The sequence below is a fragment of the Bemisia tabaci genome, chromosome 1 (genome assembly GCF_918797505.1).
Source record: "Bemisia tabaci chromosome 1, PGI_BMITA_v3".
In the NCBI taxonomy this organism is placed as follows: Eukaryota; Metazoa; Arthropoda; class Insecta; order Hemiptera; family Aleyrodidae; genus Bemisia; species Bemisia tabaci.
The window spans coordinates 30,598,310-30,611,972 of record NC_092793.1 but is presented as its reverse complement, the minus strand read 5'-3'; the positions used below and the strand labels follow the sequence as shown (position 1 = coordinate 30,611,972).

At 36.6% G+C, this 13,663-nt stretch overlaps 2 protein-coding genes across 5 annotated transcripts; one reads left to right on the top strand and one right to left on the bottom strand.

The window, feature by feature from the left end:
* Nucleotides 1-2,213: 2,213 nt before the first annotated feature.
* LOC109041240 (transmembrane protein 170A) lies at nucleotides 2,214-5,392 on the bottom strand. 4 transcript variants are annotated; one of them, XM_019057505.2, is made up of 4 exons: nucleotides 5,157-5,392; nucleotides 4,169-4,351; nucleotides 3,600-3,705; nucleotides 2,214-2,804 (listed from the first exon to the last, which is right to left on the bottom strand). In XM_019057505.2, exons 2-4 carry the CDS (start codon nucleotides 4,263-4,265, stop codon nucleotides 2,609-2,611), a joined length of 399 nt encoding a protein of 132 aa, XP_018913050.1. In that variant the 5' UTR covers nucleotides 4,266-4,351; nucleotides 5,157-5,392; the 3' UTR covers nucleotides 2,214-2,608. The 4 variants fall into 4 exon arrangements, with proteins under 4 accessions (XP_018913050.1, XP_018913051.1, XP_072155699.1 ...); XM_019057506.2 differs by having other exon boundaries at nucleotides 5,079-5,391; XM_072299598.1 differs by lacking the exon at nucleotides 5,157-5,392 and adding an exon at nucleotides 4,439-4,596 and having other exon boundaries at nucleotides 4,169-4,370.
* A 95-nt stretch (nucleotides 5,393-5,487) lies between these two features.
* On the top strand, nucleotides 5,488-12,946 carry Yeti (yeti). Its single transcript, XM_019057508.2, has 7 exons — nucleotides 5,488-5,770; nucleotides 6,848-6,909; nucleotides 7,931-8,045; nucleotides 8,804-8,928; nucleotides 9,727-9,928; nucleotides 10,249-10,485; nucleotides 11,720-12,946. Exons 2-7 carry the CDS (start codon nucleotides 6,849-6,851, stop codon nucleotides 11,811-11,813), a joined length of 834 nt encoding a protein of 277 aa, XP_018913053.1. The 5' UTR covers nucleotides 5,488-5,770; nucleotide 6,848; the 3' UTR covers nucleotides 11,814-12,946.
* The last annotated feature ends 717 nt before the right edge of the window (nucleotides 12,947-13,663 follow it).

Here is a 13,663-nt window from a genome sequence, read left to right as displayed (position 1 = left end):
TGTTTGACCAGTTATTCCGATTAATCAGTTCACTGCCCCTTCTTTTATATCGACACAATTCCCCTTTACCTGCACTTCTCTGTAATAGACCGTTAAAAAAAGGCAGCGTTCGGCCCGCAGTCCGGACAAGAAAACTTCTAAAAGTCAAAGTTCTAAAATGAGCCACACGCTTCATATAGGTATTGTTCATATATTCTCGCGGAGCGCCCTAACTCCTGTGCAATCCGCAGTCGCGCCACCACCGTCGTTTTGCAATCTGCACCCGAAATCTATTGCTGACAGCTCCCGTGTCCGGCACCGGCGATCTGACTCGCTGGTAGAGTATGGTTTTCTTGTGAGCGGGAAATTTGAATTCATGCGTCGAGAACCAGTGATCCTCATTATTCAGGAGTCACTTTCAGTGGCACAGAATGCCCTTTGTGAACCATTTTTCAGAATGCTCAAACTCGCACTCGCGCCTCGTCTCGTATTCCTGAAGAGATTAGAATGATATTATTCTCGTATTCCTTGAGTGTTCTCTCAGAGGACCTTTTCTTCGATTTGGGGGGGGGGGGGGGGGGGGGTGTCCAACTTGAAATTTTTAAACCAAAATGAAAGAGAAACATTTTTGAATGAGTCCCTCAAGTCTCCTATCTTTCGAGTCTATCAAGTCTTTCTACACTGCTCTCAGATGGCCGCAAAATAGTTTTTGAAAATTTCTGCTCTAAATTTTTAAAACCTGTCCTTACTTAAATCATGGACTAAGCACCGTTTTGAAAAGAGGAAGGCTTACACAGAGCTTAATTCGGGCAAAAATGTGTCTACATTCATTTTGTTTCAATAATGAATTTTGATCCAAATAGGTATACTGACTTAAATACCCACATCATTCAAAAAGTGTTGGTTGACCTTTTGCTCTCCTATTCGGGGACTTAAAAAACATGGTGCCCCTCTCTCTCAGAAATAAAAGCCTCCTTCTTCAAAATGATAAAGGCACTTATAGTCTTCATCTTCAATATGTTATTGAATAATCAGGGACCCCTTTCAGTTAAACATTTTTTTTGAGGAGAAAGTGCAGAGGCTCCTAATATTTTTTTCACTCTACATTGAGGTTGCTGGCTGTGATACTGTAATTGACATACTTTGCCACCATTCCTTGCTTTTCCACATTATGTATGCTAACTGCATGAGATTAACATTTTCCTAGTTCCTGCTTGGGTGCCTACAAAATTTTGGAAAATGTGCTGGTGTGTACTTAAACTATTGATCTTTTGTCTTGAAAGTTCATACTTTCTCTGCGATATTCATTTTTCCCATGAAAACCCTTAAGTACCTACAGAAGTAATCCAAAGTTAAACAGCCACACTGCATCAGGAGCATTTTCTATGGGTCAAAATGATACTTTTTTCCTCAGTGAAATTTATTCCAAAAGTGCCTCTTAAGTTGGCTAAAGCTCCCCCAAAATTCTGAGGAATAAATAGTTTTTTCCTGAATTTTGGTAACGGTAAGTAATGCTCCGAATCTCATGAAAATCTTTAAGCACCCATACTTAATTGGATACCTTGAACTCATTAGTTGCACTACAAAAATTGAGGCAGTAATTATTGTACCTACTGTACGTATAAATGCCAGGAACTGATCCATAATATGTAGCAGCATTAATATTGAGTGGAAAGACATCAAATTTGTGAAGACTCATTGAAAACGTACTAACATCTGAAACTATCATTACAGACATCGTTTATTGACTTGATGTCTAAGAGAGGCAAATTACAATGCCATCTCTCTCTTACACATTGAGTTAATGACTGACGTTCGTAATGGTAGTATCAATTTTTAATGAATCTTCACGAATTTGATATCATACTACTCAGTATTAATGCTGCTACAGTGCTTGTTAAAGGTAAGTTTCTTACATTAATTCTTACAATGTGATAATTGTCGCTTCTCGAAGGCACAGACCGTATGGCAGTGCAACATAGTGGCAGTTCTAGTCCCTAGATAACTTGGAGTCACCTTAATGAATATATAAGAAGGTTATAAGGTTAACCTATGCAATGCAATGAAGCCCTTCCTGCTCTCTCCACTTCAATGGTCCTATAGCAAACACGGAGCACCTTGGCAAATTGGTATAAATACGGAACTTAAAAAATAGAGGGCAGTTTTTTCAAACACTGCGAAGGATGCATGTCTTCCTCACTGGAGTTAAGAAAAAAATTAGTTGCAACACATAATTAAATGCTTCAACTGAGAGATACATTTATTATACAACGTATGTGAACAAAAAAATTAACAATTCTTAGGTAGATGTACATTTTCTCCTTGCACAGAAAAAATTAGATGACTCGACTAAAAATACAAATAAGTATAACACTGTGAGTGCTTACTTAGAATGAGAAAAAAATTTATGCAGGTACAAGTATAATTCTCAAATAGAAACACTCATTCTGACAAAGCTGTGAACAAACGTTTATCAAAGGACACAGGGTAAGTAAAAGCCTCAATTCATAGAGCTTTAAAATTGTAAAAGCTCACACTCTCATTTACTTGTATCAGTTTTTAAAAAGAGCACAGCTGCCGACATTAAAAGACAAAGTTGTCCACCTTTCGTTGGTGAACAGTTACTTACTTACAGGGTTGCTAGTATTCTTGTGAAACCAACAGCTGCAGAGACTAAAGTTTGACCTACACCCCAGAACAAAGCATACAATGGCATCATTTCCATAGTAGCTGCACGGTAAACAAACGCAATAGATGCACTGCTAACCACACCAGAAGTCATTGGAGCAAATATTCCCAAACTTAAAATGAAGACCGGGAAAAACCTGCACAAAAAATTGGTAGTGTTAAAATATCATAATAACATAAGATTAATTTTATATTTAGGTTGAACAATGGCATTGAAAAAAAAAAAATAAAAAATCCATTTAAAGCCTCTATATTTCGAAGGACTGTAGGTGGGAATGAATACAAGGCTGAACGTTGGTGCATGGCTTGAAAATTGCAAGGCTGCTATGCAAAAAAATGGACTAAAACAAAAACTGTAACAAGTAGAGGCTAAAAAGTAGCCAACGTAAGTGACAAACTGTGGGTACAAAACTGAATTTGGGAGAAAAAAAAAAAAAATTAAAGATAAAAAACTCAATCTTGCATAATTTACATAAAAAACATACACATTTTTTAGACAACTTGTTTCATTCTTCAGGGTGCATTCTAAATCATTCCAAGCAAGTTGTCCTCGAAGTGCGTCAGTTTTATAAATAATTCATGATAATGATTTCAGTTCTTTGATTTTGAATTTTAAATGTTAATTTTGCGTTTATTTTGAAAAAAAAAAATTATCCTAATTTTGTTCATGTGATTTTCACTTTGGATGTGACACTACCAGTATTTCAAACATACGAGTATTTTAGGTCTCATATTTAAAGAAAAGATTATATTTAGAGAAAAAAAGAAATTAATGAATGAGAGAAAAGATTAATGTGGAAGAAAAAATTAATGTGGTACTTCAATTCTTACTCTGTTTTGTGATTGATTCCAAGAGTCCCATGATTGTGTTTTCACAAGTTATTACATCAAGAAAAGAGACAATGTAAAAGGAAAGATAGTGACGAACTTACTTGCCAAAGCGATGCTTCCTTAGAGTTGTGAAAGCTATCACCGCAGCTATCAAGTGTACAAAAACGGAGGAGAAAAGTGCCCACAGGAAAATCTGATACCACATTTCTGTAAAAACAAGGAAACAAAACTATTTATTTACCAGTAGGAGTTGGTAATGACGAAACCTTTAGCTCTTATCCTTGGCATCTGGCAAGAAAATACAAATAGGAACCCCCATTAGTTGAATCATGATAGAGCAAGCTACGTTCAGAAATAGGTGCCAATTCTGAAAAGAGTCGCATGAAAGTATACGATAGTCACAATTTACTATCCACAAAAAAGTTGCTGCAGTCTAAGTTTTTATGCTGCAAGATTAGTCCAAATTTGAATACTTGAGTTGAAATACAAGCAATCTCAAAGGATAAAATGTTCAGAACAGATAAAAAAAAAAAAAAACCATGCATATGAGATCTATAGAGAGCAAACTGAGGGAAAAATTGTCTTTTAGTGAGAAAAAAGTAAAAAGAAAGAGGAAATTTTGAATGAAATACAAGGAAGGAACAAGATTTTGCCCAATTTTAATGCGTACCTGGAAAATTTATGAGAGGAGGGCGGTGCTTTAATTTGATCACATTCAAAGCATTAGCGAAGGTGAAAACCGCCTGCTCTTCCTTGCTTGATGTCATTGTTGATCAATTGTTGATAAACATTTGCTGCTACGAGAAAAAGATGTCCAACAGTTTCGTGTGTTCCCTGACAGGACCCATGATACCTACAACAATGACAATCGCCTGAGTGAAATGCACCGATGATTGAAGCTTGTGAACGAAAATATAGACAATTGAGTTTTAAGCCTCACCAGTGAAAATTATAACTGCACTATTACTAATCAGCAGCCTGATTGTTGAAATTTTTTGTTTGACGGGACGACATAGATGACTTAGGTTAAAAGGCGGAGCGAGATTGGTCGGCTATGTCTTATCGGTGCTTTGTCGTGCCTTTGTCAAGTGGAATGGATGACATACTGTCGGAAACTTAAGAGGTGCTCTTAGCTTGTCTTGAGTTCAACCCGACATAGGCACGACAAAGCAGCGATAAGACATAGGCAACCAATCACACTCCGCCTTTTAACCGATGTAATCTATGTTGTCCCGACAAACAAAAAATTTTAACAATCAGGCTGCAGGATTGTAAATAACAATAGCAGCTTTGAAACCATTCACCATTCGACCCAAATGACTTAGTCACTCGAGTTGTACTAACCCTGCCACTACAATTTACGTCAGTAATTCCTACTTGGATATTCTCCATGCAGAAATGGTGGATAACCTACATGCTTTCCCACTGGAGAAAGTTGTCTTTCCTTCAATTAGGTTCAATTCATGTTCAATAGCTGTTACATTAAGTTTTTGATGTCCCTCGTTGTCTCATCCTCAGCAGGGTCAAGCTTCTGCTGAGCTGAGCATAGCTAATGTTAAATGGCAGGTACGGCAATTTACCGTCAAAGAAAATATTCTCAAAACGTTTCTTGAGAGAGCTCAAACGATTGTACAGAATTCAGTGTAGAAAATACTTACAAATCATAGGCGATTCGGACAGTCCTGCTGTAGGTAACAAATGAGGGCTTCATGCAACTTCAGAAGTAATGAGGGTAAGGGACCTAAAGAACTGAAAGAGGTGAACTGTAAAAGGTACGCTTGCTGTGTAACTCATTGTAATATGACTAGATTTTATGATGATTTTATGTGAGGAATATTATCAGATACCATAATCAAAATACCAACACAGACCAAAACAAATAATTTGACATAACCTCAAAAAGTACTCACCGTTGAGTTTTTTTGACCCGCCTTACTCAGCATTCAACTTTATTTACATGGCATGGCTGCCCCCCCCCCCCCCCCCCCCTACCAGTTCTGTCTGTAAGTCTTGCCACTTGCCAGTGCTACCTTCCAGAATTCTCTGAAATTTTAAATTTTAATACAACAGTTCAACGATTCCCTTTGATTTTAAGTTTTCTCCTCTCTGACACCCATTCCCTCAAATCTTCAATTCTTGTCGAAGTTCTGTTTTCTCCTCCGAAGAGCAGACGATAGGGAACACCGTTGAAGCTTTTGTCCTCATTGAGAACCTCTGAATATCAGCGTTCCATTGTGTCTCAAACAACTTGTGTTTATTCTTAACATCTCAGGTAAAATTGCAGTGTTCATCAAGTAAATTTTTCTTAAGGTAATTATTGGTATTTTCATCCGGCATTAGGGCGTTTTTTTTATCGCGGAATCAGGGTGGGTGGATCGCAGTGTATCGCACTGGATCGGTAATCCTGAGTTTTCCGGTCCGATCCAAGTGTTCAAGTGATAAAAAAAATCCAAACTTGGAATTTGGTTCAATTTGTTATTGTTTTGATTTTTTGAGGGACGGCAACTTCCTCGCATTTAGGTTAGGATCACAGTGGAATCGCGAAGCTCGTCCTCCCTCGGAAGAGCGATCTCAGCGTTCCACCCTGATCATCTGGAACGCTGTGGAATCACGCTGGAGGAAACGGGAATTAAACAATACCGAATGTTCATCGCGATCCACCTGCGATCATTGGTGAGATTACATGTTGCCATGCCTCTCTGTTTGTTGCGACCAGTGAGAGCTTTCGTTGGTAGTTCAGAAAGTGTTGGCCTTCTCTAGTAGCAGCAATCAGGAAATTCAACTAGATTTTGAACCGTAGCCATGTCTATACAAGTACCTTTAATTTGTAACAATCGATGGGAGTTATAAAAAATCTGGATTCAACCGGAATGAAGAAAGACAGTTCCTTCAAACTCTTGATTCTTATTAATACCTCATCAATTCAAGATGGATTTGAGTCTAATAGTTATATGTATACACTCACCCTAGTTGGGAGTAAACCTCATGGTTGAGGCTATAGAAAAGTGGGGTTTGGAAGGTGTGTATTACTTAGAGTATGCGTTTGCAGAGTATGCGTTGTTCAACTCATCTTGAAACGTTCATATTAATGTAGCTGTTTCTCTCAGTTAACTCACAAGCTTCACATCATTGGTTTGTAAATTTATGACTGATCAGCGTAGCACGGAACCTACAAATACTCAATCTTTCCTTGAAGTTGTGTCAGTTTACAGTCCAGTGTTTATTGTGTAGAGATGTCAAAATTATTTTTCCCAGGAAAATTTAACCCATAATTATTTCATGCTTTATTAATTTCTGCCTCTGTACAAGTCGTTTTGGAAAGTAAAACGTGTTTGTATTATTGTTTCAGAATGAATACAGACGATCTACCCTCTGACAGTGATCAAAGTGATGTAGACTATGTTCCATCTGGTAAATAATTTTGTTCTCAATTCTATTTCCCTGTTTAAAAAACCATATAGTTATTCTTTAGGCTAGACTAAAGCACCAACCCTCAAAATAGACTCAATTCTATTTCTTGAATCAGTAATGGATGTGTACAGAGGTGCAGAAAGTTCTTTGTCTTCACAATTTTTGAGGCTGCCTTTATATTGCTGTTCACTTAAAACTACTTTCCCTTCATATTTTTTGATGCAGCTTTCACAATGCTGTCCACGTAAGGCTACACGCTTCACCATTTTCTTCACCTATAAGAGGATGTTTCATTATTTTTTCTGCCAAAAAGAGCGTGTTACGCAGTTTTCTTTGCCCTGAAGTAGTAGTAAGTGAGTTGGTAGTTGGTAGTCAGAGCATATGGTACCCAGTAATCTTCCCAAACAATAACATGCTTTTTGGTTTCCTTCACAAAAATGCTTTTTGCATTCGCTCCTTTTCCCCCTCCTTTCAATAGCCCTCGCCTTTTTTCTGTGATCGGCAGGTTGTGAGCACTTTCTGGCCTTATCGGCTGTTTTCCAATTTCATCATGCAAACATTTTGTAAGGGTTCAATTAACTCCATTCCAATAGCACTAGCTGAGTGCGAAAAATGTGCATCTAAATTGCAAAATTCAAGAGTCTCTTATCTGGTTTTATGTTTCCTTGCAATTTTGTGTGATTTTTTATAACAAGTAAAGAAAATTCACAGAAAATTTCAAGGGAAACTAATGGTTAGTTTTCCCTGAAAAATGGAACATAAGTGGAGACTCACAACATCACAATTGTGAGATATGCATTTTTCTACTTTAGCCATTGATATATAACCGTAGATTTAATTTTACCGGAGTCAACAATCCTCACTACCTTGCAAATTTAAGAAAAAGGTATGATGCATTTATTTAAACTCCATTTCCACATAAATACGCAACTAAGCCTCTTTTATTTTTTAATTTATGTTTGAGCGAACGTCTCTAAAAGGTGCAACCGTGTACTTATGAACTGAAGTTTTCTACTTGCAGATTGTGAAGGAAAACTCTCAGAGGAAGACTCAGATGAAAACATCTCTGATGAGCCACAGTGTCAGGAAGATGGTGGTCTTGAGGATCCGGGAAAGAAACGCAAGAAGAAGCAAAAGTAAACAGCGTTTTTTTTTTTTTTTTTTTTTTTTTTTTTTTCCAAGAAATTGCTCGACCCTTTATTCCCCATTCCTTTCCCTCAAATCCTTCTTTCTTCTCTTTGGTTTACCTCTTTAGTCTACCCCTCAATAGCATTTTATTTTACACACTCAGCCATTATTTTGTTTAAATTCAAATACCATCAGTGTGTGTACCATTGTGAGTGACTCTGGAGTTTTTCAATTAATTGTAATATGACATGTATTTTGCACAGTCAGGGAAGAAGATTTCATCTAAATAAGTAACTTTGGACTTGTGAGTCTTCAGATTATAGGGGCCTTTCAATTGATCAGTGTTTTTGTCATGGGACTTTAGAGGTAATTGGAAATGTAGATAACAGGTTTTGTGCAGTCATGCATGCATTTGAATTCTCAATCAAAGAACATGTAGCGTATTTAAATCACATCATTTGGAGATTCATTCACTCTTATGTTTTATGTCTCCGGACTTTCCTTATGCATTGCTAGTTTTTAAGACTTTGACGAATGGTATGAGTTCTTCAAGTCTTCTCTTTTTTTGAAGGAATCGGAGGTATGAATAGTATGACATTTATATTTTATAAAGGGAGTCTCGACCTTATGATGAGAGAGTGAGCACAGAAACCTGATACTAGCATAATGTTATTCATAGACCCCATCTTATAGGAAATGATCAAGTTGGGTGAGCTGCCTGTTATATAACTGTTCGCTGAATGAGGCATTCTTCCTTAATTTTCAGGAAGAGTAGAAAATCCAGAAAAGTTTCTCAAGAGGAAGAAAAAACTGAAGTCAATGAAGAGACAACAAGCAATAAACCAATTTCAGCAGAAGAAGAAAAAAAGAGAGCTGATTCCCTATGGGCTGGTAAGATACTTTTTTGGTCCCTGTCTTATTCCTTGTCTTTTCAAAATCAAAATAACCCCATGTAATCTTGATCAGTCAATTTGCATCTGTCAGTACTAATAGGCACTCATGAGAATTCAATATTTAACTCATGTAGTTTAAGAGCAAATGAGCCAGTTTGCACCGAAGTTAAAATTTCAAGTAAACAGATCTCCTCAGCATGAAATTTTAAAATATCACCTTTGGTAACCCAGCATAGTGATTGAATGCAAAATTACTTGATCATCTCTCTTTGGAAATCAATATTTACTAAAGCAACAATATTTGCATCATCTTACAGGCGTATATTCTAATGAGACTTTGCTGCTCGTGGTGAATTTTAGCAATATAGGTACAAAAACCACCACTGTGTCGTTCTGCTTCACAGCCAGCGTCTATAAAACACAATCATTCTTGCAATAATCTACAAATTTATGTAAGAAACTAAATCATAGCAAGACCAGCAATGTTGCTTATTGGCGCAATGAGTGAGAGAGATATTCTGGCATGAAGTGAATGAACAATGTTTGTTTCAATTTACTATATAAATTTTCAAAAACGCTTCACAGATTTGATGTCAAAATATTCCAAATTGCTCTTACTTCAGTTACTTACATAATGGCTCAGTTCTTTATATAAATTCGAAGATTGCACTGACAAGTGCTTCTTAAAAGCCCTGGCTGTGTTACAGTTCAACAGAATGGCAGTTATCATCTCTAGATTGCTTAAAGTCACCTCAACCAACTATCTCCTATCTATTTTGTTCACATAATGTTGCAGATTTCATGAAAGATGTTGGCGGAACCCCCAAAAAGTCTGAACCCTCCATTTCGAGTACGTCCAATGACCATCAAAAAGCATCTGAACAAAAAACTCCAGCTAAAACGATATGTGATGAAAAAAAGGAAGAGAAAAAAGAAGTAGAAAAAGAAAATTCCAGGACAGTTACTGAAATTTTTCAATTTGCCGGTGAAGAAGTCAGGTAATATTAAAATGTCTCTTGGAAAAAGTTTTTTTTCCCCCAGGATAGAATTTCTCATCTCCATGTACATTTATCTATCTATTTATACAAACATTTTAAGAATTTTAAAATATTTTTAATTTTTTTTCAGTGCGTATTTTTCTTGTCCTTGTACAGTCCATACGCACTAAAATATCGTCTGATTTTTAGTCAGCACATGATTTTCACCTTTTTGTGAATTTGTTGAAAGTCAGGGTATCCCAGGATCCTGCATGAGTACAGAAATTATATTCTCAGCTTCAGACAGATATCTGTTACATATCCTCTTTTGTTTTTAACAGGATTCAAAAAGAAGTTGCCTCTAACTCTACCATTGCAGAAAATGCAAGTTGCACTAAACCGCCAGTTCCCAAAACAGCAAGAGGTGCTAAAGGTGGTGGACTAGCTTCAGTTCTTGGTCAATTAGGAAAGAAGCCAAAACTCAGTGTTCTGGAAAAATCCAAGCTTGATTGGACGGAATTCAAAAAAGATGAAGGCATTGAAGAAGAAATTCAGATCCATAACAAAGGAAAAGACGGGTAAATACTTTAAAATATTAGTCATAACTTTAATTTTGGTTACATTTTATCGACAAAAAGTTTTATGTGAATGAAGAGTTTTGAGAAAAGACCAGTCTGCAAAGGTTTTTGTTGGAAGCATGTAGTCAGTAGGGAGGTAATACTTAAGGAGGTAATTTAAACCTGAATACCCTATTTTTTAGAAGACAGGTGTCTTGCTCTAGAATATCCCTTCAGTAATGAGTCATATAAGTCTTTGGAAAATAGCTTAACTCTGGACAAAACCTCTTTTCCAGACACTAAAAATTCAGAGGAAAGTGAGAGGAGCGGCACCTTATCTCCGTCTAAGGATTTTTGTGCCCCCTTGCCCCCAAATTCCCAAGAAGAAAAGCCCAAAGCACATAAAACTCCCACCAAACAATCAAGCAACTATCTTTCGGGGGAGATGTATAACGAAGCGTTTCGATGCATTAAGTCAAACTTTCCGCTCATTAAAAAGCTATAATCTACTCTAGTTAAAATGGACACCGAATATCACTGTGACAGTCTTCGTAATCTCCAGTTTTTGATTCTGATGCTTTTTAGTCTTAAAAATAGTGGGCCGAACTGCCAAGCCATGATTTGCATAATCAGTAATGTTGTAAGCTTTTCAAATAGACCATCTGTAAAGCTACCAACAGAGCTGGCAAACCCTTTCTGTGCTTTTCTCGAATCTGTGATTAATCAGTATCTTTGAAATACTCTCAAAGGTAAATTCATGAAATCTATTGTGTTTGTGCTGTGAAGCAGCTCGACATAGTGGTGGTTTTTGTACCTATAATGCTAAAATTCACCATGAGCAGCAAAGCCTCATTAGAATATACGCCTGTAAGATGATGCAAATATTATATATCGACGGTGAAAGTCGGCAATCACATAACTCGATTTGTGACGTCGCAGACTTCCTGTCATACTTTATTCTTTAAACGGAAAACTACTCAACGGTAATTCCTTTAAACTGCCGTGATTTTTCTTCTATGTGCGAGGAAAATTCTGCAAAAACTGCAAGGAATCATGTCCATTTGTTCTCCTTTAAAAAAATAACATAGTTGCGGAGATTTTCAGACACCGCAAACGAGTTATGTGATTGCCGACTTGCACCGTTGATATGCATCCTAAGAGCCCTTTTGCCTGACTCCTTCACATATCTTAAACTGTTCAGTGTATGTGTGCTGAAAATAAACTTCAACGCATTTTATTGTTTATTGTTTTTTAGGTACCTGGAACGGCAAGATTTTCTGCAAAGAGCAGACCTCAGACAGTTTGAAATAGAAAAACAGTTAAGAGCAAATAAAAGGAGCTACTTATAATGTCTGACAAGAGCACCTCTTGATTAAAAGTGAGAAGGGTTTTTCATGCCCCATTCTTTCATGACTCTTCCCAGGAACAAGTTATTTGATTAGGGCTTGCACGAAATGGACCAGTAGACATGGCACGAATTTCAGCATTCTGATACATGTTTCATAACTAAAATTTCACGTAGAACACGATGCGCACAACGAAAATTACCGGAATCAACTCCTTACGAAGATATTTAATGATTCTTGATGCGTGAATTCAAACCACCCACTCATGAAAACTCAATGCTCTACGTGACTCACATTGCGCTCAAAACGTTATCATGACAGTCTCTGAGATATAAAAATCTGGCAACCTCAATCTTGATGCTTTGGCTCAGCGATAGCAAGTTGTTTATAGTTTGAACAACACATGGTGGGAAATGAACATTGCTAGATCGAGAAGCTTGCTGAAATCGTTGTAGTGCACGATTTGACTTACGTAGAGCTTTGAGTTTCTTATGAGCGGGCAGTTCAAATTCTTCGTAACTAATGTGAAATAAAAACGTTAATATTTTTGTTAGGAGTTGATTTTGGTAATTTTCGTTGCGCGAATCGTGTTTTACGTGAAATTTTGGTCAAGAAACATGTATCAGAATGCTTAAATTCGTACCTTGTCTAGTGGTCCATTGTGAGAGAAACTCAAGATGGAATTGAGCTGTTATTTGATAAATTTCTAAACAATTTCGTAGCTTCAGGTATAAAAGTTGGTTAGTTTTGATACTATTGTTTAAAATTCAATTAATGACTTCTGGGGTTTTCCATGAATTGGTAATTGACTTCAATCCTCATCTTCCCTGCAAGTCTCTTTTGTGTTTAAACTGGATGTGACAGAAAATGTCAGGACCCAAGAGAATGTTTGTCCGTGCTCTTTGGTCATAAAATTCCCGGAGGGTAAAATTAGCAAGCAATAAGCTGTGCAAAATACTGTTTGCAATGCCAGATGAGGGACAAAATTTAGCAGGTTTTCTCATGACTGTAAACTATCATCCATCATAGATATTTGTAACTAAGGTTACTAAATTTTGTATTTTTACCGAGGTCTAAGGCTTGTTCCATCGGTTTTTTTTTTTTTTTTTTTCTAATAAAATCTTATTCCTCTGCAATCCTTGACTATGAAATTGTTTTTTAGAATCGGTAGTCAAAAGATGAAGTCAAAATGAAAGCTACTCTCTTATATCATTTCTGCCTAATAATTTGAAAACAAAAGATATATTCTTGAAACCAAATTCGTAAATTAACTCCTAAAATAGATGCGAATAAAATGTAATCGGCTGTTTCTCAAATAGGGGAAACAGATGACATCTTCTGTTTTCCGTTTTCTAGCCATAAATAGGAGTTTGTTTCAATACTTTGTTGTTTGAATGGTTTTGTAGATAGTGAGATTTTAAAGAGGAGCTACATATAATATCCAATTCAGACGTTATCCACCAGTCCATTGAACAATTTAATTTAAAAAGAGAAAAACCTCCAGGGTTCAAATTTCAAGAGAACAAGACACCACTGTACCTCTCTAATAATTCATTTTATTTCTTTTACAAGGAGCCAATTAATATTCTTGAAATTAAGCTGCAGCCAGACTGTGTTCACTTGAGCAGGATCAGGAAAATTAGGCAAGTAAGAACAAAGACAAAATTTGGTGGACATTACCTACAAAATTGCCTTTCCTTCTTAATTTCTCAGCATTGTCATTTTCAATATACAGAGTGTGCAAAAGATATGAATACTTGTTCCTATCTCTTGAACAGTTGCAGATATTGACTTGCGGTTTGGATGAAATTTTCTCCAATGAAAGAAGGCATATTTTTGGAGGAGGTCGCAAC